The sequence below is a fragment of the Sturnira hondurensis genome, unplaced genomic scaffold (genome assembly GCF_014824575.4).
Source record: "Sturnira hondurensis isolate 20B ecotype Veracruz unplaced genomic scaffold, ASM1482457v3 Scaffold0021354, whole genome shotgun sequence".
Lineage (NCBI taxonomy): Eukaryota > Metazoa > Chordata > Mammalia > Chiroptera > Phyllostomidae > Sturnira > Sturnira hondurensis.
This window is the reverse complement of record NW_028093985.1, coordinates 19,715,744-19,740,381: the sequence shown is the minus strand read 5'-3', so window position 1 is coordinate 19,740,381 and position 24,638 is coordinate 19,715,744. Positions and strand designations below refer to the sequence as shown.

The 24,638-nt window shown below is 39.6% G+C and overlaps 1 protein-coding gene across 1 annotated transcript in view; it reads left to right on the top strand.

The window, feature by feature from the left end:
• Positions 1-6,734: 6,734 nt before the first annotated feature.
• Positions 6,735-24,638, top strand: part of ELL2 (elongation factor for RNA polymerase II 2) — a 76,521-nt gene continuing 58,617 nt past the window's right edge. Inside the window, exons 1-2 of the mRNA XM_037032307.1 lie at positions 6,735-7,025; positions 24,461-24,508. Of these exons, the coding sequence (XP_036888202.1) occupies positions 6,879-7,025; positions 24,461-24,508 (195 nt within the window). The 5' untranslated portion in view covers positions 6,735-6,878. The remainder of the gene's footprint in view (positions 7,026-24,460; positions 24,509-24,638) is intronic.

Sequence of the window (24,638 nt, the reverse complement as noted above, 5' to 3'; positions counted from 1 at the left end):
CTTTCCCCAAAAACATCTTGTGATAGATGGCAAACCACTACTTATAAGATCCCTAAACATAGAATGCTTTAATACTCCCATTATTACAGCGACAGACCTTCGATGCTCCAATGCAGACTCTCCGTGGAACCTTCCCAATGCCCTGACTGGACGTGGTCCAGCGCTCCGGAACTGCTACAAGTCTGTTAAGTGCCTGGATGCTACTGCTCATCCAACACCCCTTATCCTCATATCCTACTCTCCTTATTAGACTATACTTTCATGTTGCAAATTATGTAAATAGTCTAACCTACAAAGGTCATATTGGTACTTAAATTTCCAAAATCCAAAGTAACAGCAAAGGCTTCCAAATAGGCTATAACAGATCAAATCATCCAAGATATGATACTTGAATAAATGGCTGACTGTAAACAAAATGGAATCAGGGTGACTACAATTCTACTTCTCTAAGTAGAAGCAGAAAAGTCTTCTGTGTTCATCTGTGTGATACAATTATTTTCTACTTTTTGCCACAATATGTTCTAGAAACCATATTATAAAGTGAGTGGTATTTTCCCACGGGAACAAGTGATATTATTGGGGATTGTGCTATTGACCAAAACTCATTATCAAATAAATCATAAACAACATGCAGTAAAAGCAAAGATACAACTGTACACCCTTATGATTTAAAATTATATGAGCATTTTCCAATGGGCAGCTATGTGTACATTTGCTATATCAAGGGTTCTAACTTATCATAAATTATCTGTGCCACACATAAAGGAAAGTTAGCTTTCATTAATCTCACTAAAGTCAATATGCTACCTATAATAAATCAATGCTGAATGGATCATTTTATTTGCCTTATTATTTGACTGTATATCTGGTATTTGTGTAGAGGGAGTGATTCAAATGACTTTAGTTTTGCTTTTAACACCAGCAACAAAACCGACTCTCAAACTGCCCCCAAACATAGAACCAACCATGGCCTCTTAATTAATTTTACTGTGACAATCTGACAGATTCAGTATAACTCCTCAGAATTTAGAGCCATGCTCAAAGACACAAGTGCTATATGACAAAAAGGAAATCTTAGGATCCAGCTAGACTCCTACCAATTGGGTGATACACAGCCCCCCTGAGCTTCATTTACCTCAATGATAAAATGAGTATGAAATAAAGAGATAATGTAACTTAACTGCTTTTAATCTGCAAAGCCCCATCAAAAATAAGCTGTTATTAAATATCGATTTTGTTCTTGATGCTGACAGTGTTTGGCCCACTATTAGCATGTTTACAAGTGAAAAACTGCAAAAAGCTGACATTTTGCCCTCTCCAGGCTTCTTACCTTCCCAGTTTATTTAGAAACACATGTACTCCTTTTTAGCACATCATGGACACAGTAAAAATTGTGAGATCACTCTTTACCGCCCTTCTCATTCTCAATGTTTATCACTTTTCAGGGCACTTTGTGCTGTGCTGAAAATCCATAAAAACAATGATCATATGGGAGAAAGGGACACTTTGATCTGATTGCGCAATTCTGTGGATAGGACATTTTTTCAATCAGTACAAGAGTGAGTTTCCTTGGTGTGCAGGAGGATTGAGTCTGAGCCTCTTGCTTTCAAAGGATATGAACTTCCTAAAGATTGCTCTTCAAGTGAAGAAAGGCAAGGAATAAAAAGGGAAACACACTGAAAAAGGTGTTAGTGAAGTCTGAGTATCTCTGTCTTGGGAGCCAGAGTTGTGTTTTCTAAATATCTGAGAGTGAGAGAGAACCCCGCCCACGTAGTCTTTTCCTCAGCCTAACAAAGAGTAAAGAGGGGATTTGATCTATGAATTTGTTTGTTTGTTCATTTATTTTAAGATCCCACACATAAGTGAAATCACATGGCATTTGTTTTTCTTTTTTAAAATTGTTTAATTAAAAAAATTTACTATATTTTTTCCATTACCTTTTAGCCTTCTTATACCCCTCTAACTTTTTTTAAATTGATTTGAGAGAGAGGAAGGGAGAGAGAGAGAAACACTAATTGCTCCAACCATTTATGCATCCATTGGTTGACTCCTGTTATGTGCCCTGACTGGGATTGAACCAGCAACTCTGGTGCACTGGGATGACACTCCAACCAACTGAACTACCCGGCCAGGGCTGTCTGACTTATTTCAATTAGCATACTATCCTCTAGGTCCACCTGTGCTGTTGCACATGGTAGAATTTTATTCTTTTTAATGGCTGACTATTATTCCATTGTATATATATTGCATTTTCTTTATCTACTTTTCTATTGATGGGCACTTAAGTTGCTTCCATATCTTAGCTATTGTACATAATACTGCAATGAGCATAGGGGTGCATATGCCTTTTTGAATTATTGTGTTGTACTCACAGATACAGGGAATAAATTGAGGATCACTAGATGGTAGGGTGGTTGGGGGGATGGGTGAAAAAAGTGAAAAGGATTACGTAAAAATTATCAATTACAAAATTAGTCTTGGGGATATAAAATACAGCATAAGGGATATAGTCAATAATATTGTAATAACCATTTATAGTGTCAGATGGGTACCAGACTTACTAGGGTGATCAATTCCTAAGGCATGTAAATGTCTAACCATTATGTTATACACCTGAAACTTATAATAAATACTTCATGTCAACTGTAATTGAAAAATAAATTATTTTTAAAAAAGAAGGGGTCTGAGGTGGAAGTGGGGGGAATGACAACAGAATGGAGGGTCCTTTACCTACTCCCAGATTATAATTTTTGAAATGAACCAGACTGTTTCAGGAGAAGAAAAGAGCTCTGGAGACTAAGAGAGTATAGAGTTAGAAGTCTAGGGGTGGGGTAGCTTCCCCCAAGGTTGGGTTGCCAATCCCAGGAAAGATAAGAAGGTCAGACCACACAGGACCCCCGCATCTTCACCCAGAAACAAGCAGCTGCACCTGCAAACCACCGAGGCCTTCAACACTTCCACATCACTGCAGCCCAGCACCTTCAGTTCTTGTGGCATTGTGTCTGGTCTGCTTCACTCATTTTGAGGAGCTAATGGCCCTTAAGACATATGAATTGGTGGCTTCAGCTCCAAAGGATAAGTGATAAGTGGTTAGTAAGTATGTAGTAACCAGGAATGAGGGACATCCTGGCATTTGAAGGGCAGCAAAGGCCTTGATGTTCACATGTTTTCCTGCCTACATTGTATGCTAGACATCAGAGATGGAACGGGATCTGCCTCAGATTACTTTATTTTTGCCTTTTCCTTGTAGGGAAATTACCATGTAAGACATATTTTTCTCAGTTGGTAAATTCAAATAATAGCTACTCAGTGTATATAGTGACTAGGACACTTAAACAGCTGATTTCGGACCTGTCTCTCCTGCTTGTAATAAGTTAGGCAGTGTGAAAATGAATGAAGGAAACAATCACATTGAAGTCAGGAGGCTACGAAGGGAGAGCTCTCCCGCACTACAATGCACGGAAGCTTATAGAGCCAGCAAAAAGGAAGGTTTCTTCCCTGCTTGACTCAGCATGAGCAACTTCTCTCTACTTGTTTCCAATAAGACACCATCACAACCTCAAACTCTCATTGTCCACCAATTGGTTCCTGTTCAAAATAACATTCCCAAGTTCTTTTCTGAAACCCAATAAAAGCTGATCTATCTTGTCTCTTTGAACTTGTCTATGCTTCACTATAGTTTTGTATGTCCTAAATTGCAATTCCTCTGCTATGCTCAAATAAACTCATTCGCTGCTTGAATAACCTTTGCTATTTTAATTTTAAGGTTGAGCCCTAGCTGGTGTGGCTCAGTAGATTGAGCCTGTGAACCAAAGCATTGCTGGTTCCATTCCCAGTCAGGGCACATGCCTGGGCTGTGGGCCAGGTCCCCAGTAGGGGACACATGAGAGGCAACCATACATTGATATTTCTTTCTCTTTTGCCCTCCTTTCCGCTTTCTCTAAAAGTAAATAAATAAATAAAATCTTTAAAAATTTTTAAGTTTGACAGTCAGTTGCTTTTGAAATAATGGTGTCTCAATTTCTTCATTCATAAAATAAATAGGTTCACTTACAATGCTCATTAAGATAATTTTTAGTTGGCCTCTCCCCATCTATGCCATCTCCACTTATCTAGAATCTACTCAGCCCTTGAGAGCTGTTTATGTCTCACCACCTCCACAAAATCTCTCCAAATTTCTCCTTTTTTTGAATTTTTGAGCTTATCACCATTATCACCTAAGTGGGCATTTATTCTCTGTTTTTGCTTTGAGTATGTTAGTTCATTCATCATATTAAAGAGAAGATTCCTTCAAATAAAAGACTATCCCATTTATTTTTAACTCCCCCATAGCATTTTACACTGAATTGGCATTTGATAATTTTTTGTTAATTATTTAAACTGAATAATAATACAGAAAAGATTTATAAAATAGTGAATTTTACAAGGAGCAATTTCCCTCAGCCCTCTCAAAAAGACTTACCCATATTAGCACCACAACTTGCCCATCTGATGCCGGCAGGTATAATTCATCTTATGCAATACTACTAGATTACCATATTACTTTGTATATGGTCATTGCTTCCTTCCATAGTTAAAAAAAAAAAGCTTGAAAGAGGAAAAATACAAACAATAACTCACTACAATAATTTCCTACCCAATGAAAGATTTTCACCCACTAAAACAGGGTATGAGGACATTTTTTCTACAACAATTAAGAAAAGAAAATCAATTACTAGAAAGTGACTGCAGGTCAGACATTTGAAAGCTGCAGTGAAAACCACCCTTGCTCCTCCCCCACCCCGGATGTCATCAGAAGTTCTGAGTAAGAGAAGGCCATGTTAAGATGCCATGTGGGAGGGGATTTACCCAACTTCACAGGAAAAGCAGTGGGATACAGGTTTTACTTGTCCTGGTGAAACTCCTCCCCCTGACAAATAATTAAGGCTTTAGATATGTCAAAGGAAATACTTTCCTATTAAAGTAAAGTAAACACACACAAATAATTCAAGTTTAAAATTATTTTTTGGCAATTGCCTTATATCTCTATACAATGAATTTTAATATTGTTAACACTGTAGTAAACTAAATTAACAAGTGTGAATCATGTCTTAACAGCTAGCCAATTCTGGTGGTTTAAAATTCAGTCAATTTAAAATACGCTTTTCAGTGATGCAACCAACACTTAGTACAGATGTTTCCACTTAACCCATCTCTAGGGAAGAAGAATTAGTTCTGTAATTCATATCGTACACATACCATACTTGAGAGCCTGAATCAAGAGGCAGTGTACCTGTGGGCTGAAGAAGCTAAGAAAGGGATTTATTGGGGGGAGGGGCAGTGTAAATAATGAAAAACTCCCAAAATTCCCACTGGCACCTTTTGAGAAAATCTAGCCCTACCCATTTTAAAAGGATGGGAAATACTACCTATAAATTTTTCTGGGGAATCCCTGTACAACGCAACAAAGTTTTACAATCTGAGGAAAACAAGTGTCTCAATATCCTTTGAAGTCATTTTTAAAAACTACCTTTTAAGAGCTTCAAGATTTTCAATGGTTTGTTTTCATCTGGTGGTTCTGACCACCCAGTTAATTCATCCTCCCTAACGGGAAACCTGTCAGTCTATCCACACACAACCTCAAGAGGACTCAGATTAGATTCCTGCTTTAGCCACGCCTACGTACGAAGCTTCATGAAGAATGGAAAATATGCCCAGCCTCCGCACACCCTCGCACGCCCATCTCCCTACTTCACATCAATAGCTTAAATCTCTGCTAGGTTTTCCCACATCCCTGTTAAATAAAATGGACAGAACTCAAAAACCAGAACTCAGAACCAGAAAATGGGAGGTGTCGATGTTTAATTTAATTTAGGTGGAGGTTAGTTCTACTCTTCCGCGGCCCTTTAAAAGTAGATACCACCCCCAACGAGGACGCCACTCCATAACTAGGCTCACACAACCCTGCCCTTGGCAAACTCACGAGGAAAGAAATATATGCCTACAGGATTGCAAGAGGTCCTGGCCGGGAAAGACCTTGAAATTCAATTTCTATAATACCATGCCCACCACACCACAGGCATTTAAGCCCTAGGCATAGTTTTGTACTATAGATGTACTATAGACATAGATGTTCCACACAGTCCAACGCAAACTAAAGTCTAGGGTCGACTCGGGAATTTCAAGTTTAGGGTGAAAATTCCACCTGCTCAACAGTTGTACTAAACTGACTTTTGAGAAGCTCACCAGTGACACCCCCTACTGTGTCTCCCTTCACGCGCACACACCAACCTCCAAAAGCTCCCTGTGGCCGTTGGGGGACGAAGTCCTTACTCGGACACACATTTGGGGTAAGGGTCCTCCTCTCCAGACCGCCAGCTCAGTAAGGGACTCCCCTGTACCCGCCACTAGTATCCCCCAAGGGGCAGGGTTCCAACTCCAGATAACCAGATCAGGAAACTTGAACACCCAAATAGCACGGGATCCCACCAAACCAGGCTGGCCAGTCGCGTCCGGTGAGTTGAGACGACCAGACGTGACGTAAAATGTGATTAAGTTAGCGCGTCACCTGGACGTCAGCCTCTCACCTCTCGGACGTCCCGTCCGGAGAGCAAAACTCCGGCGACTTTGGGCTCCTCCCCCGTGAGGATGGCGGCCAGTGAGAGCGGTTCTGAGGAGAACGGAGCCAATGAGACAAACTAGGGGCGGAGCGAGGGGCAGGAGGGCGGGGCGGGTGGCGGCGGTGGCTGCTCTAGGTCTGACTGAGCGCAGTATATGACAGTACGTCAGCAGCGGGATGGCCGTAGCTGTGGCGGCGGCTGCAGAAGCGCGAGCAGCCGCGGCCGCAGTGGAGACTAGAGCCGGAGCGGCGTCGGCAGCGGCACCCCGGGGAGTTTAAGATGGCGGCAGGGGGGGCGGCGGGTCTGCGGGAAGAGCAGCGCTATGGACTGTCTTGCGGACGGTTGGGGCAGGACAACATCACTGTGCTGCATGTGAAGCTCACCGAGACGGCGATCCGGGCGCTCGAGACCTACCAGAGCCACAAGGTGAGTTGGCCAGTGGACAGACCCGCCCGGCTCGCGGAGGGGGAGCACCGTCCATTGCCGCCTGACCGCGCCTCTCCCGAACCCCGCACCTGGCGTGGGGGTGGCGGGCAGTGGCTCGCCGGCGCTGCTGTCAGCGCCCGCGAAGGCAGGGCTAGGAAGGGCCGGGCAGGGTCGCTGACGACGGCGTCCTGGGCCAGCCTGGTGCTGGGGCGTTGAGAGGCGGGCGGGCGGGCGGGCGAGCGGCCCCTGGCGGCGGGGTCGAGGCAGCCGTTGCTCTATCTTGGTACTGTCGCCTCTGCGGGACTTTCCGACGGCGCCCGTGGGTTTACTGGCTTTTTCTCTCTCATTGAGGTAGAGAGGTACTAGGGAGACAAGTGAGATAACCACGCTGCTCACAGCCGGGGGGTAGGGTGGGATGAGGACTTGGCGGGGGGGTGGGGGCTGGTTGCAGCGGGCTGGTAATAAACCCCGGAGGACCTGCGGGCACAAGCAGTTAGCGTTTCGGGGGTACTATTTATGGACTGTAGACTGCAGAGACCGGGACACGAGCGGTCCGCGTATAAAGGTGGGGCGCACCTTTTACTCTCAGACTTAGTGACATAGGCGCTTTCTGTATGGCGGGGCACAGTGTGTACTCACAGAGATGGGGACACAGGCACTTCGCATAGGGGGTGGCGGCAGCACACCGTGCATTAGCAAAGGCTGGGACACAGGCGCTCCGAGTACGAGTGAGGAGGGAGACACACTCTTCCACCGCACTCCCAGGACTCGGGGACACAGGCGCTTTGCGTTGGCAGAGAAGCAGCAACACCACGATCCAGGGAGCTAGCTACACACACCCAGCCCTCTCCTAGGAGCGAGACATCGGTTACTGGGGAGATAGATCTGTGGAGGCTCCTCGTACCCGAAAGAAGCTCCTCATCTCGGGAGATTTACGGATATAGAGACGTTGAAAGAGGGTGAGGGTTAGGGGAGGATACACTGCATCCTGTGATGTTACCCTGCACCGCGTTCCGGAGAGAGACCCATGGACACACAACTCAAGTACAGTGAAGGCTCATATGGACGCACATGCACCGCAATTGGAGTACAAGTCCAGGAACGCATTCTCACCTTGAAAAAAAGAGAAAAAGTGAGAGACAGAGAAAGAGCCACAGAAAAGAGGCACCACAACCAGGGTTCCCGCATGGGAAAGCCGTTTCTGGCCATGCACTACTGTGCATGAATGAGGGAGACCAGAGAAGACACATTGCACACTGGAGGTATATTCCATATAAGGACAGGTAACATTTACTCGAAAAGGAGAGACAGCTGGAGGGAGATATAACCCACAGAGTACCCTGACAAATAGCCCAGTCTATACCAAGGAAACATGCTCTGATGAACTGATCTCAGGAAACCGGCACAGAAGGATACTCAGATGCAGACTCAGTTATTCAGATAAAAGTGGAGATTTAACATCTGTTGAGCTCCCACTAGTGCCAGGCACTTTAAATGCATAGAAGGAAGACTGAGTTGGAGGCAGAGCCACAGGAGAGGTGTGAACCCTGTTTCACGGGGAGCATGTGAACCTGGGCCAAGGAAGACTCACCTTCAGAGAGGCCAGCTACATAACATCCACACAGGGGGAGGCATTCATTTGTGCATAGCTTGGGAAATACATGAACTCACATGATCGTGTACATGTAAAAACATCAGGAGAGGTAGAAGTGAGTATGCTGTCAGGAGGGCACTCACAGAATTGAGTGGTCACATGGATGTACACTTTAGGGCACATATGTTACCCACCAGAGAGGCATGTAAATGAAAAACACTCAGATTTGGGAGAGGGGGGAGGAGTGCATGCAGAGGGAGAGACATACTTTCCTACACCCCATGAAATCCTAGGGAAAATGTCTCATGTATGACTGGCAGGTCAGTGTACACCAGCAATAGGAATGCAATGAGATACAAGAAATACAATACTGCATGTGTACTCCCAGACAGGTGCACCTGCAGGAAAGAGACCAGCACCAGCATGGAGAGAGAGGGGAGGGCCATCTGGGAGAAGCCAGATAGGCAGGCTGAGAGACAGGCAGACACTAGAGAGAAACTCAGCCCTGAAAGATGGAGAGATAAGCTTGCCTGTTCCAAGGGGTGTAAGTGGGAAAGAATGACAGTGGGAGAAAGGTAGGTCAGGGGATGTAAAGAGAAAAACAATCTGGAAAGGAAGAAGCCAGCAGGAAAAAACCAGCCTCTAGTCAGAAACAGACCTCAGGAGCAAAGGCAAGACTGACACACAGGGCAGAGAGGCATTTTGGGGACAGCAGATCAACCTTGGGAAAACAACCGGCAAGCTGTACAGCTGATGGCAGCAAAATTGACAGACGCTGTGCACTTGGCAGATAGGAGGTGCATGAAGAGGCCCACAGGAGGAAAGGATTGTACCCAGGGAGAATGAGGTGACAGAGAGGCCCCTGGTGCTCACTGATCTATCTGTTCAACCAGTGGGGCCCAGGAAAGGGGCGAGGATGTTAACTTCAGGTGGTTGAAAAGTCAGAAGAGAGTGGAGAAAAATAAACGAGGGACCCTTCAGGTGACTGTACATCTTTTTGGTACTATTGCAGGATCCTCTGGCGCATTCAGAAAAGCCTCCCATGAATGTGTCCTCACTGCCACTCCTGGCTCTGGCCAGACCAGGGCTTCCCCACTGGCATAGTTAACAGTTGCCACCAGTAGCCATCAGGCTGAGCTTTTATCCTTCAGTGGAAGGATGCTTACTTGGCATTTTACACCTTCCATTTTTATCAGAAGTAGGGCTCATGACTTTAAATTACAGCTGCTGTTTGGAAATATGTTGGCATGTGTAGGTAATTGGGAAGAAGTTTCTGGTGCTCAAGCCTGTTCTGACATAAAACTGCTCCCACCATTCCTGTGCTCAGATAGGAAGGTGCATAACACTTGACAGGGGTCTCCAAGTGGCATGGGCCTGTGCAAGGTTATGACTATCACTCCTCCTCTTCTAATGGCTTTCTGAGGGCTAGAAATTTCCACAGGTTAATTTCCTAAATTAAGCATCAGAGAGTTATTTTTATCCATTAGTTTACCCATTGTATTTTGTCTTTTAAATTTATCCACTCGAACTAAAGGCTTCAGGGAAGTACATTTAGGAATTTTAGGAAACTATGATTTAGTCAACATACATAAGTTCTTTAGATGTAATTGAGCAGGTATATGAAATTATTAGGGTTGATGAAAGCAATGTTTAATTGGAAACAAGACAAACCTAATTGACTTTCATTATTCAAGTTTTCTATTTTTAAATAAGAAATGAAGAATGCTAACTTGGGAACCTTTTTAAATAGGGACTAGGGTGGGGGAGAGAGATACTCACCCACTAGGGTGGGTGAGTGCGGGAATGGTATAGTTTGAGTAAATGTCTTCTAAAAGTTGTTTTCCCACTTAGTTTGAATACAGAAGTAGTTTCAAATTGATTTTATATAAAAATGTTAACTGGAACGTTATTTTCATAGTTTGCAGAATAAGTTTAGATAAAATGATATTGATATCTAGGATATAGTGCAAAGCTATTTTTTTCTACAGATAGATTATATTGGATGAGGGATCAAGTTGCTAAATAGGTAAAGTCACAAGTTACAACTTTATAGTCATCCTAAATTCATGTCTGCGATTGTGTGGTCTGTATGTGCTCTACATATTTTAAATGACCAGGTATTACTATAATTACATAATTCTCCCAAATGTATCCTAAAACTGTATTTAAAATTAAAGCCTGAAATTCTAAAGTATATCTTAGCTAAATTTCTCAGTAATATAGCTGGCTTTGTTTTGATATTTGAGTAACTTGCTGGTATTAACAAAAACCCTATCAAGATATTAACAAAAACCCTATCAAGATATTCTGAGAAGACTGTCGGTGCTGCACCTGTCAATTTATTTTTTTAATATTTGCCCAAAGCGTCAGATGTGGTGGCTCAGATAATATCATCATGTTTATCCAACAATTATATAAAAAGTCTTTCATAGATGCATTTGAGGGCAAGGGCTTGGCTGTTCATTCTCCATCTGAAGATCAGAAAGCAGATACTTTGAAGGATTCTGTTAACACATTCTCTTGACAGCTCTACTGGTTTGCTTTTCCTGCCTTGATTAATGTCTTCTAGGAAAATAATAGTGTTTTTGAAAGTTTGTACAAATATACTTACATTTAATTTTGCATGAGGACTCAATCTCTCTCTGTATTGCCAATCAAAGCATAAAGGTTTTTATTTATTTATTTATTTTTAGAGAGAGAGGAAGGGAAGGAGAAACAGAAGGAGAGCAACATCATTGTGTTGTTGCTTCTCATGCCCCCCTCACTGTGGACATGGCCTGCAACCCAGGCATGTGCCCTGACTGGGAATCAAACCAGCAACCCTTTAGTTCTCAGGGCAGCACTCAGTCCACTGAGCTACACCAACCAGGGCCTCAAAGCATAGAGTTTTATTTAAACCTCCAAAGTAATATCCTTCATGGCAGCCCCCTTTAATGTGTTGACCTTTTGAAATCACTGATCTCACAGGTCAAGGGGTAGGTGATTTCCTCTCCTTAGCCTTTTATTCTACCAGCAGAGCTTTTCAGCATTTGATTAATTGTGGTTTAAGGCAGAGTACCTTACTTTTTTCTTATCTCTTTCTTTTTCTGTTTGACCTCAATTTTGTATGAATGTGTGCACTCAATAATCTACCTTATAAATACTACAGAAGACCTTATTCTCCTGAAGGTACCACTCTAGCATCCAGACTTGCCAGCACAAAGCTGCCAGTCAGCTGACATGTTATTAAGTAAAGCAATGAGTTTGCATTAGCATATTCCTTTTGTTGCACTTTTTAAATGCCGCAAGGTTTAATTTAAATAGGTTTATCTTACTGACTTTTAACTTAGACCTATGTTCAGACTGAACTTGATCTTAAAATGCAAAAGTAAAGTTTGTGCCCCTTGAAAAGTTTATGATTGAAAAGTTTATTCAAATGATCAGGTACTCAGTGCAAAGGAGGGTGCTCCTCCCAGTGAAAAGCAGTAGCCAGATTGCCTACAAAGATAGACAGGAAATTTTGGCACCAGAATTGAGAGCAGAAAGAAAGAACATATGTGAAGGATTGGAACATGTTCAAGAAAAAGAATTTAAAAGGAAAGGGGCGTAGAATTCTTGGAATGATTTACAGAAAAGCTTACCAGAGGACAATGACTGTATCCAAGCCTTTCCATTTGCTCCGTTTGCATCATGGAAGCCATGCTCATCACACTTATTGTGGATGTTTGTGATCAAGCCAGCAGAGGGAGATGAATGAGAATTTCAGATAAAGCAGTGTCAGGTCATTTTAACAATTCACCAAAGTGGCTCAGTCCTGGTACCAGAGTTCATCACACTTGTTTGCCAGTTTGGGCCAAGTGTATTTGGAGTATTTGAGAAGATGTCCCTGAAATGTGATATTTTGGGCAATTCTGCATTTAAGATGAGCTAAGTTTTAGAATAAAGAAAATGTGTGTAATACTACATTTGACTTTCCTGCATACCTCTAGTTCCATATGACATTTCCCATGACTTAAGGAACAATCTGGAAAAGCAGGTCTGGAATAGAATACAGTAATTTAATGGCCATGTCTGCACAGCTAAACTAAAGCTGAAAAACATGGTATAACTCAGGTCAGATTTACCAGGAAGAATTGCTCTTTCTTTCCCTCCCTCCCAGTTTATTTACCTATCTGTAATTTCTGTTGTGGGATTATGTCTCTTCACAGCCAATGTTAAATCTTTAGGAAGAACTGGTTTAAGTTCCACCAGTAATACTTGCCAGTGAAGGCCAAACCTAGCATTTCCATGGCTAGCAGTGTAATATAGGATATAGGAAGAGAGAATCTCATTAATTAGATTATATGCCCCTTAAAGATTCATTAATCAAATCAGCACCTTGAAATGGACTCTACGGTCTGAGCTTTTGGCTACTAGTTTCATAGAGCTAGATTATTAGACAAATGCCATGCTTCTTTTCTTATTGCAGATCCATTATGTTATTGGTCTAAAAAACATGCTGGGGTCTTTAATGATTTTAGCAAGATTTTTGCAGGCAGAGACTAGATGGCGGACCACATTTCCAACAGAGAGAATGTCATAGGCAAGGAAAGGACAGCCGTAGAAAAGCTAGAGCAGGCTCTGAGAGTTGTAAGGAAGACCCTGTTCCAGTCATTTGCAGTGCAGGAGAAAAAAAATGTAGTTAGAGTGAGAGAGGGAAGGCAGATACAAGCAGATTGGATTTTATTTCATTAACATTGGGGAGACACAGAGTAGAAATTTAAGGTGATTAGAGTTATGCTTTTGAATTATTCTGGCCTTGTGCATGATGAATATAAGGTACCAATAAATCTAGATCATAGACAAGTTATGAAAATGTACATGGTTCAGGCCAGAGATGATGTTGGCCTAAAGTAGGTGCTTGTGGGAGGCATTTTAGATGAATAGAATCTATAGAATTGAACAACAGGTTTTAAAGAAATAGGGTTGTATTGAGATTTCTAACCATTAGCATTAGGAGGGGGTACCCTTAGTATAGTAAAAGGGAAATCAGAAGCAGTTGGAAGAGTAGGGTGGGTTTGAGGGAGGTTAAAGATGATGTTTTAATGAACGTTAACACTGTGTTTTGTTTGATGATTAAGGGACTTAGGTTTGATTACATATTTTATATTTGAGAAATATATCTGGGGGTTTGGGGCTAGACTAGAACAATACTATATTGTTTACATGTCTCCTATAAGCTTATGTTTGGATGGAAATTTGGGGAGAAGTTGGAATTTTAGGTGGAAGTAATTTTGGTTTTTAGCAGGGCTTTTAAAATTTTGTTTGTATTTTTATGTACTTCCTTTATTCAATAACCTTCTCTATAAATTGCACTTAAGACTATCACAGAATACAAATAATATGAAAAGCAAATTTGATTTTAACATGAAGATGAGATCTGTGGTTTCTGTCCAAGATGATTATTGAAACATTAAGTAATTGTCTATAATGTACCTGGATGTACATTTCAAGCATCATTTTGAAGTGATTTCTGAAGGCTTTGAAAGTATAATGTTTTCACTTCTATACTTCCTCCATATCTGTTTTATTATTTTGATTCTCTCCTTTCTTTTTTGTTTGACAGTTTCATTGTGAAAAAGAAAACAAAAGATCGTCATGAGTATATAATGCTTTTGTCATACATATCATTGTCATTGAGTAGTTATTGGTGCTGGGTTCATGGTCTATGAGGCAACCTTGGTAGAAGACTTTTTCAGTGAATAGTGAGCTTGTTCAAGGGTGGAACCAGGCTTGAACTTTACAATAAGATTCACCAACATACCTTAGAATCTAAATAGGCTTACCTGGAAGCTTAAGTGTTAGCATATTTTAAAATAACATTTATTAGTATCATTGCTCTTGGTGTTGATTATTGGAAACCCTGATGTTTCAGAGAACCACAAATTGTATTTATGTGATAAAAACAAAAACAGAGCTGAGTATCTTAAGATGTTCTTTCTTTAATAAAAGGTTAAGAGATAGCAGTCCTAATTGTAACTATGAAAGATTCATTTAGCAAACATTTATTAATCTTTTGACATATGCCAGGCATAGAACTAGGCACTGGAGATACAAAGATCAATAAGTTATGGACAGTCCCTGCTGTCAAAAAAGTGCAGACATATGGGAAAAAAGGGCAATGATGTCTTTATTCAAGGGGACATCAAAAAAGAAAGTGATTGTGTTTGAGGATGTGCCTAACAAGCAGTGTCTGCTTCTTCACTTCCCATCCTCTCTCAGCCCACTCCTGTTGTCTCCACTATTACCCTGAGATTGCAACTGACTGGGCATCCCTGGTTACCAAGTCCAGGTGTCATTTTTCTGTACCTGTCTTACCTGATATCAGCAGCATTTCATCCTGTTGACCACTCCCTCCTGTTAGAAACGCTATCTTGCTTTTCTTCCTGCCTCCCTGTCCATTCTTGCACAGTGTCTTCTGCTGACCAGCCTCTGCCTGTCTAGACTCTGAATGCTAGAGGTCCCAGCTCCCTTCCTTTTTTCTCTTCACTCCTTAGGTGAGCTCTTTAGTCATATGGATTTAAATACCATCTATATGTTAATGATTTCCAAATATTATCTCCACTCTGACCTTCTGACCTTACTCCAACTCCAAGCATTTACTTTCAACACCTCATCTCCTTAGCATAGTCTAGTAGGTATCTCAGACTTAACAGATCCAAATGCAATTCTTTTTTTAAAAGTTGATTTTAGGTGGGGTGGAGAGAGAGAGAAAGAGAGAAAGAAAAAGAAACATTGATCTGTTGTTCTACACATTTATACATTCATTGGTTGATTCTTGCATGTGCCCTGACTGGGCCTCAAACCCACAGCCTCGTCATATTGAGCAATACTGTAACCAACTGAGCTATCCCTCCAGGGCCCAAATAAAATTCTTGATTTCACTCCTCAATCATACGTTTTCCTGAGTATTTCTCGTTTTAATTGGCGGGATCAATTAGTAGTCCTTGATTTGTCTCCTCTTTTTCTCACTTCTTTGATCTATCCTTCAGTCCTGTTGGTCTTCAGTCATCTAAAATCTAACTCTGTCGGCCATCATCACTCCAGTCCCAGCCATCATCTCTCTTGAGGACCACTGCCACTGACTTCCAGCTTGTCCCTCAAGCTTCCATTCTTCCCCCCATAACTGATTTTCCACACAACCAGAGTAATCCTTTTAAAATGTTAAGTAGGATCATGTAGTTTCCTGATTTCAGGCCTTCTAATAGTCCCTTGTAAAAGCGTTTTTGATGCTTTATTTTAGGAATTTTTAGTACTTTTAAAAATCTTCATCTTTCGATCCAAGAGTATTTGTATAGCTCACCTTATCCTTCTGTTCTAGAGATTATGATTCCAGGGAATAAGTCTTCATTTACGTTTACTGTCAGATTTAACATGCGAGCTTGTTATAGAATTATAAAGCCCACATGAAGCTCTCTCTTGGAAAAAAATGGTAGTATATTATGCTTCAAGTATTGTTAGTTTAAAGGCTGGTTCACAGTAACTAACTGTTTAGCTGGTTTAGATTTCAGTTTAGATTTTTGCCTTCCATGTTCCTTTAAGAACTATTTGAAATAGATTTAAAACAACAATAATGTTTTTTTTAAATTTGGCCTGCAGCACTACAGTTTTCCAGAAGCTATCTTTCGAAATGAGGATTGTGTTAAATAAATTAGGTTTTCCGCTTCTCCCTGCTGTTTTGGTAATCCCTTTTACATTTCACTCTTTTCTATGCTATAATGGCCAGAAAGAAATTATTCTTTATTCCATATGCTTTTTAACCTGCTTCTTCTAAATCTGCAGAGGAATTTCTCCTATGAGTTAGGTTGGATTGGATGACAAAACAAAATACTAGATGTTCTGAAGCTTAATGATTCCTTTTTTTTTTTTTTGGTGTCTAATAAAAGATTGGGGACAAAGAAGGAGACGCCCTTTATCAAGGCAGCTTTGGATTATCTCTAAATTTTACATTCATGCTGTCATTCTAATCATTACCAGTTTATGACCAGAGCTGAGTATATTTGATTTCTTCAGGATCAACAGTCTGATTTCCTGTGCTGTTTCCTGCTTTAGCTCTAATTTTCTTTCTTTCTTGTCTTTCCCTGCCTAGATTTTTTTTCCCTTACAGTGGTTAAAATATAATGATTAAATACTCTTTGGTTTCTCTATCAGGATAGGTTTTAAAGAACAGAATGAAATGACTTTTTAAATTAAAAAATCATAACCACAAGTTATTAAAATAGCATAGTACCTGTTTTAGAAAGAAATATGGTCTATCTTATACAAATTTTATCCCATGCAAATAAATACTTTCTACTATTTACTTGCACAGGTGAAAACAAATTCAAGTGCCTCGTATTTTCCTTAAGGTTAAAGTGCAATAAAAATCAAAAAAAGCAATTCCCTGATATAGAATGTTTCACATTCTATATAACTGTTTTAAGAAGGGTCAGGAGAGGCTCGCTGTATAAGGTGTGGGTAAGAGCATAGTTCTTAAAGTGAGACCAGCCAGGGTTTGAGTCCCAGGTAGTTTATTAACTATGTAACATTAGGTAATTCATAGGATTTACCCAAGGAGTGGAAATAATGGTATCTGTCCCACAAGGGTGTTCTGAGAATTCCCAGAGGTGACAGTAAAAGTGATAGTACCTGACACATTTTAAGCACTAAATAAATAGTGACTGGGTAGATATAATGTTTCTTAAAATAATCCCACTTAAAGCAATCACCATTATAGAATTTTTTGGTTTGGGCAAAGTTCCAAAATTTTATTTGACTTTGGAATTTATTTCAGCACCGTATTATAATTTTAACAGCTTAGGTATTCAGATAAATACCAAGTGTTTAATAAATGCTTGATGGTTGATTTTAAATAATTCAAGAATTCTTAAATTAAGTAATTCAAGAATAATTCAAGAATTAATTTTGAGTTAAGTCAGCCTTCCATAATGGGTTCAGAAGGGAAGTAGAAGGTATTCCAAGTACATCTCTAACCTTAGGAAATAAGTCAGAAATATTTCTATAATGTGTTTGTTAGAGAAATCACTCTTTTAGGCCAAGAATGCTATTATGTTTGTATATTCACAAAAACATGGTGGCTGATGGAGTGCAAGTAATCATAGATTTAATTTGTCTATGTGTGTAAATAATATGTAAACAGTCAAGAGATGGTTAACAACTTTTATAGGGTAACTTTCTTCAAGTCCAAAGAACCATGGGCTTTGCTCCTTCTCTCTCACCCGTAAAGGGTTATGTCAGAAATAAAGATTACTCATATAATTAACATTATTTAGTAAATTACATACTACTTTCATAGTTCTGATATATCACAAGGAATAGTCCCTGAAAATAAGTGGACATAGAACAGTTTTTGTTGTGGAAGAATTGGCTTGTAACGGCAGGTGTCAAGAGTGTGATCAAACTTCTGAGCATGTTAGTATTGCCTACACTCTTGTTCTAGCCTTAAGAATACCCTACATGGATTGAGCACAGGCCTGCGAACCAGAGGATCTTGGTTCGATTCCCAGTCAGGGCACATGCCTGGGTTGCAGGGCGGTTCCCTGCAGGCCAACTCCCAGCAGGGGATGCATGAAAGACAACCATACATTGATGTTTCTCTTCCTCTGTCCTTCCCCTCTAAAGATAAATAAATAAATAAAATCTTTAAAAAAAGAATATCCTACATTGTCTAAGAGATATAGAAAGTTACTTCAAGGAGCTCTGAAAACAGTGAAAGGACTGAGAACTTAACAGAGACTTTTGACTGCAAAACATCACCTCTATCAGGTTGTTGAAGCATTTGTCAAAAGGAGTTTCCCTACCTAGTTCCAGTCTGCATTGTTTCTTGGTTGGATGAAGATACCAGATCACAATCTTACTTAGATTATAGCTCAGCTGCTATTCATTTAAATGCTAGAGTTACTTGATTTTTAAAAGAGCTACTTGGTGTAAATATTTAATGAAAGTTGAAAATCGAAAGCTGAAGCCCTATTGAAATTCATTTGTAATGGGAATGTATTTAGTGAGTTAAACATTACTTTAAAACATGCCACATCATATTTGGCCACCTATACATGATTTTTAAAACTGCATTTAAAAATACACAATAGGTTCAGGCCATGTTTGTGCTGTTGAATTTAGGCTTAAAAACATTTAGATAAAAAAATAACAATGCTTGAATCATTTGCTTGTAATAGCATTGACTTTTAGAACTTTTTCCTGGTAGATATCCCATTAATACAGTGGTCAGATGCATAATAAATGCTATAGAGTTCTAGCTGCCTTTTGCATTTTTAGAAAACATTCAAGAACTATAGCCTAGTCACATCTTATCTAAAATTGAAAATAAAATCAGTAAGGCATTTAAGGTTTTCTTATGTATTTTTCTCTTCTAGGTTGTTAGATATCTTATAGGAGTTTCTTAGTAACTGTGATCTTAGTTTATCTAATTTGGATAAGCACCCGCAACTATTCCATAGATGAGGGTATTATTATTTTTATTAATTAAAATGCTAGCACAATATTTATATATGTTCCTTTATAATACATCATCCTTATAGCAAAAAAAGGAAAAAAAGTATCATTTTTTTCATGAGAAACTGAACTTTGAAAATTATAATGATTTTATGAAATTTATTTTCTTTGGAAACAAAATGCCAGAAGAACTGAATGAGCATTTAAGGGCTTTTAAAAGTTCAGCACTACGAGGTAACCTGCTTTAGAGGCAAGAACAAGAAAGGGTTCTATTTGGGACTCAGATGGCTGGATTTGAGGTCCAGCTCTACTGATCACTAACTTGATGATCCTGAGCAACATACCTTACCTACTGGAGACTCATATATCTCCCCCTTTGAAATAGGAAATAATGATGCCTTCTTACCACCCAGGGCTGGTTTTAGGAGGCTCACTTGAGACAATGGGTATAAAAATGCTCTGTGCATTACAAAACTATATAAAGCAATAGACATAAGCATATGAGGATGTTAGGTTTTAAACTCAAGTGATGAGGCAAAAAACTGGATAAAGTCAAAATTACTTTTGAAGGTTTCTAAATTGATATAAAGCATAGTTGTACTGTTTTTTTCTGTATAAACCCAAATAGTAACCTGTAAGGTACCATGTTTTTCAAACCATAAAATGCACCTAGGTTTTAGAGGAGGAAAATAGGAAAAAAATTTTTGAAGCAAAAACATGTGGTAAAATATTTAATAATATAAATAACATAATATTTCACCAATGTAAATGTAAACAGAACTCAACCGCATCATTAACAACCATTATTTATCCCAAATTGGTGGGGGGGTGAGGATGTTTCTTATAGTCCAAAAAATACTTTATATAATGTGTAAAGTGTATACTGCATATATAAAGAGAACATGGCCAAATAATTTTGTAATGCTTTTTTTAGCTGAGCATAATGTTGATAAATACTCGTTAAATATGTGTTAGAATCCTCTATATCCTAACAACCAGGAGTAAGACAACCTATGAAAAAATACAACCCCATTGTAGCTGAATTGTAGACTCAGGCATCTGGAAAAACAACAGCTGACAGGCGTTAACTCAAAAGTGAGCAACGAGCATAGGTCAGAATTAGCAAAATGGTGGCAGCAGTGTTTTTGTTTGGCCTGAAAAAGATTTAACTTTAAAAATTTGAATCCCTTCTAGGTCTGGCATTCATTCTCTAGGTGTTTGCCACCCTTTGTTTGTTGCTTTACACCCTGTCTCTCACACTTTACCTGCCTCGTGTCATTTAGTACATTGAGTCTTTCATTCCTAATATATCCAAAGGAAGGCCTAGCCGAGGAAATGAGTCTTAAACTTGAATGTTAAGTGAGTGATTATCATGGATTGCCAAAATATGTTTGGGAAGGCCTGCCAGTTTGGAGGAAGAGGAAGATGAAATTAGTTAGTCCTGTAGATGGTGGGTCTGTTTTCTCTGTGGAGGAGTTTGCTTTGCTTTGAGGAAACCACTGCAGGCTGTGTAACTTGCTCAGAGTGTTGTCTGAGAGCTTCTGCTAGCGATTTGAAAGATGAGCAACATTGCAACATTTGGAAGGAACTGAAGGAAGGGAGGAAGGCCTTTATTTAGGTTCTTGGCAGTAGGGGCCTGAAGTTGGCCAAGGTTTTCAAAGTAGAGACTAAGAGCTTAATTTGAGAAAGTTTGGGGCTGGCCGGCCTGAGATGGAGCCACCTTTGCTTCTTTTTTTTTGCTACCTGGTATTCACGCCTTCAGCACATTTTATCATTCTTCCTGGGGGAATATCTGCTCATTCCACCAACTCTGGTTTGCTCCAGATGAAGTCATAGTAATCCAGGCCCTTATCACCAGAGTACTCCTAAATAAAGCATCCCCTGGAGCTGACCTCTAATCCCTTCCCCTAGGAAAGGATCCCCCAACTCCATCTTTCTTACACGTGACTGAAAGAGCTACTTTCCCTGGAATACTTCTTTTGGCAACTCACTTTCTTATTCCCCAAATTAGAAGAGCCTCCAGTTGTTTATCATGACAAAGACCCTGCCTGAGAGGGTAATGGAGGAAATTAGAGCAGGATTATTTCACTGGGTGATAAACCTTTTCAAATCCCAGAAGTCCGAAATTTAAATTACTGTCCTATTTATTCTCTAGTGGATGCAAGCTAAAGTTGAAGACAAATTTTGAGCCCAAGGAAAGACTAGACAGGGATTTCCAGGTCCAATTCTGATTCTTTGTGTAGTGTTTCAAGTTTGAAAGCACTCCACACAGAGACACTTGCCCTCTGCCCACATAGTACCCATTTCTGTCTCCTTTCTTTTTTGCTCAGGTAGGGCACTTTCTCTCCCTGGAGTCTGTCTTTTCTAAATTGCTACCCAAATCCACCTTTTCCACAACACCTTTGGCTTTTCTGGTATCTCTTCTAACCCATACAATTCTCTCTTGAGAGTCCTTACTATATCTAATAAGTAGTAATAATGCTACTTATGAATACTAATTTAATAAGTAGTATTAAAACAGCCTAGTATTTATTTAATCATTCTCCAGTGTTTCCCAACTAAAATGTGAACTCTCTCGCATGAAGTAATAGGCTCCCGCGCTCTTGAATCTCCCATACAGATGTGTGTGGAGCACTAGGTAAACGGGTAGAAGAAAAGCATAACAAAGGGGCAGGTGCTGGTGAGCATTAAGTACATTATCTCTGGATTCCGAATTGTGTGATTCTGGTGGCCTGCAGTTGACTAATAGAATACAGTGGGAGTTGGGGGAGAGAAGACTATAAATTAAATTCAAGGTTATAAGTCTGGAGAACCAAAAGAAAAAGAAGTACCCTTGACAGAAATGTAGGAAAGAGGTGCCAGTTTGGAGGGTGAGGTGGGGTGGTTTAATGTTCACCAGTTTTGCTGTCATTGAGAGTTTCTAATGCGTAATATTTTAGGCGTTGACTTGTAAGTAGCAAGTTGTGGACAGATGCTAGTTGAGAAATAGAAAAGAGATGCAGAGTCATCACCAAACAGACTAGGTGAGCCTCCAAGCAGGAGTGGATCTACAACAGAAAGAGGTAAGAGAATGGTATTAGCTTTTGAAACGAAAAACACGATCTAAGAGCTAGCAGGGCTGGTGTCTGTAAGTGTAAGGGAAGCAGCGATATCCGGTAGACAAATGAGCAATTTAAAACTTGAGAAAAGTTAGCATTTGTTTGACTAGGAAGAACAGATGGACTTAATAGAGAATTTCAGATTCCAGTGGTGTGCTTGAAGACAACTTCTGAGTTGTAAGTAGTAAGGGAGGAAAGGATGACCAGCCTCAGAGATGTTGTTCACTGTGGTTTGAAGGGGGAGTCAGAAAGTGGGAGTGATGGAATATTGGGAAAACTGGAGCCTGGACCTGTGCTACCCCAATTGTAGGGCCCCCTTAAGAGGAGAGGCCCCCCTGGGCTTCTGGAGGCACGTTGCCATTACTTTAAGAAGTGTAGGTATGGAAGGTAGGTTTGGGTAGGTTTTTTTCATGTAAGGAAATCCTAGCACTAACCTATATTCATTAACCTATATTCATGGTCTTAAAAGACCATGAATAAGAATGAATCATTACTGAAAATTATTTTAAAATTTCAGTCATTACCTTTTTGTCTTCACATTTTTAAAAACCCACTTCTCACACACCAAAGAATTAATTCATTAAGTCTAAAGTTAAATGATCATATTAGTGTGGTAAAACAAGATAATAGTTTCTATTATAATGTTTTTTCCAAGATGTTTATTTCTTTATATAAATAATAATAGAGTAGTTAAAGCTACCAAGTGATTTTATATTCAGATGACCTATCTTTTAAGACTTCATCCTTTTCTTCTTTCTCTCTAGTTTATTTTAATCCTGGTTAATAAATTTTTTAATATGCAGAGAAGTTTTGGAAAGTAACTGAAAGTAGGAGGTAATGTGCATGCAGTGGCTGAAGGTGGGGCACGTGGGTGCCTGCTCTGTATTTAATTAGAGATCCAGATGAGACCTTTGTTTTGTGCATTGAGTTTGGATATAAGGGTGTAAAGAATAGTTTATAGGCTGATGTGTTATTATTAGATGTTACCCAAATTTGATTTTCCTGTGAATTTCTGTTCACAATTTGGAAAACCATACCCATGGAAAAACATACTGGTGACTTTAGATACAGGAAATCATTCCTGAGACTATGGTTGACATTTATAATAACAGCTTTTAAAAAAAATATTAAAGCTATGAGAGCTCATAATATAATAAAGTATTGTTCTAAAATTATAGTATTTTCCTAGCAAGAATCTTGTAAGAAAATTGGTAACCTGTTTCACCCTTAACTAAAAAACCAATTTCTGGTGAAATGTGAGAAAATGGAAACCATAGTTAAGCCTCAAATACTTAAATTTTATATTTCTTTAATTGTAAGTCTTTAATTTTATATTTATGCTGTCCTGTTAGGGTTTTGCAAATTTCCTACAATGATCTTTCCTTCTCCCCACCTTTTTTTTCTCAGTTATAATCTTATTGAGTATATAGTGATTTGAAATTAGGTATTCAAGGAGATTTTTAACCTCAAGGATTTTGAGGGTTTTTTGCAGGGAGGGGGATTGCTTTGGGTTTTGTTTTTTTGTTTTTTTCCTTTCACCATGATAAAATTCAGGTACAGTATAACTTTGTATTATCTTATTTTAAATTTTTTTCTTAAATTTATCATAAGTTTATGTAGGTTTCAAGTGTATATTTCTATGATACAAGATCTGTATATTGCACTGTGAGCCCACCACCCAGGGTCAAACCATCTTCTGGATTTTATTTTTTTTTAATTTATTTATTTATCTTTAGAGGGGAAGGAGAGAGGGAGAGAAACATCAATGTATGGTTGCCTTTGGTGCGTCCCCTGCTGGTAACTGGCCTGCAGGGAACCGGCCTGCAACCCAGGAATGTGCCCTGTGCCCTGACTGGGAATCAAACCGCGATCTTTTGCTTCGCAGGCCTGTGCTCAATCCACTGAGCTACACCAGCCAGGGCATCTTCTGTCTTTTAAAAGCATGTGAAGAAACTAAGTAAGAGTATTTTTTTCAATGTAAAATTGAATTAGTATACTAATCATATTTTTGCCAAATTATTGGTCATTTTCAAACACCCAATTAGCCACACAGCTGAACAATGTCTTTGGTTGTATGATTCAGAGAAATGTCAACAGTCCAATACTATTCATCGAGGCATTTCAATATAATAACATGTGAACCTAAGTATATAATGAAAAGGTATTTTTACAGTATAGCACTGATCAAATGTACAGACTTAAAGTTTAAACATTTAATTCTGTGTCACAGTAATCGAGTCTAACCTGTTTGTTTCTTATGTTTCGGTTAACAGAATTTAATTCGTTTTCGACCTTCGATTCAGTTCCAAGGGCTCCAAGGGGTGAGTACTCACTGATTTAACAAGAAAATCTATTATTCTCATGCACTATTATATTTAATTTTTAAAATTTGTTTTTGCCCGTGCCCCTTAATATAATCACTTATATATTATGAACTTTCTGACCAAATAT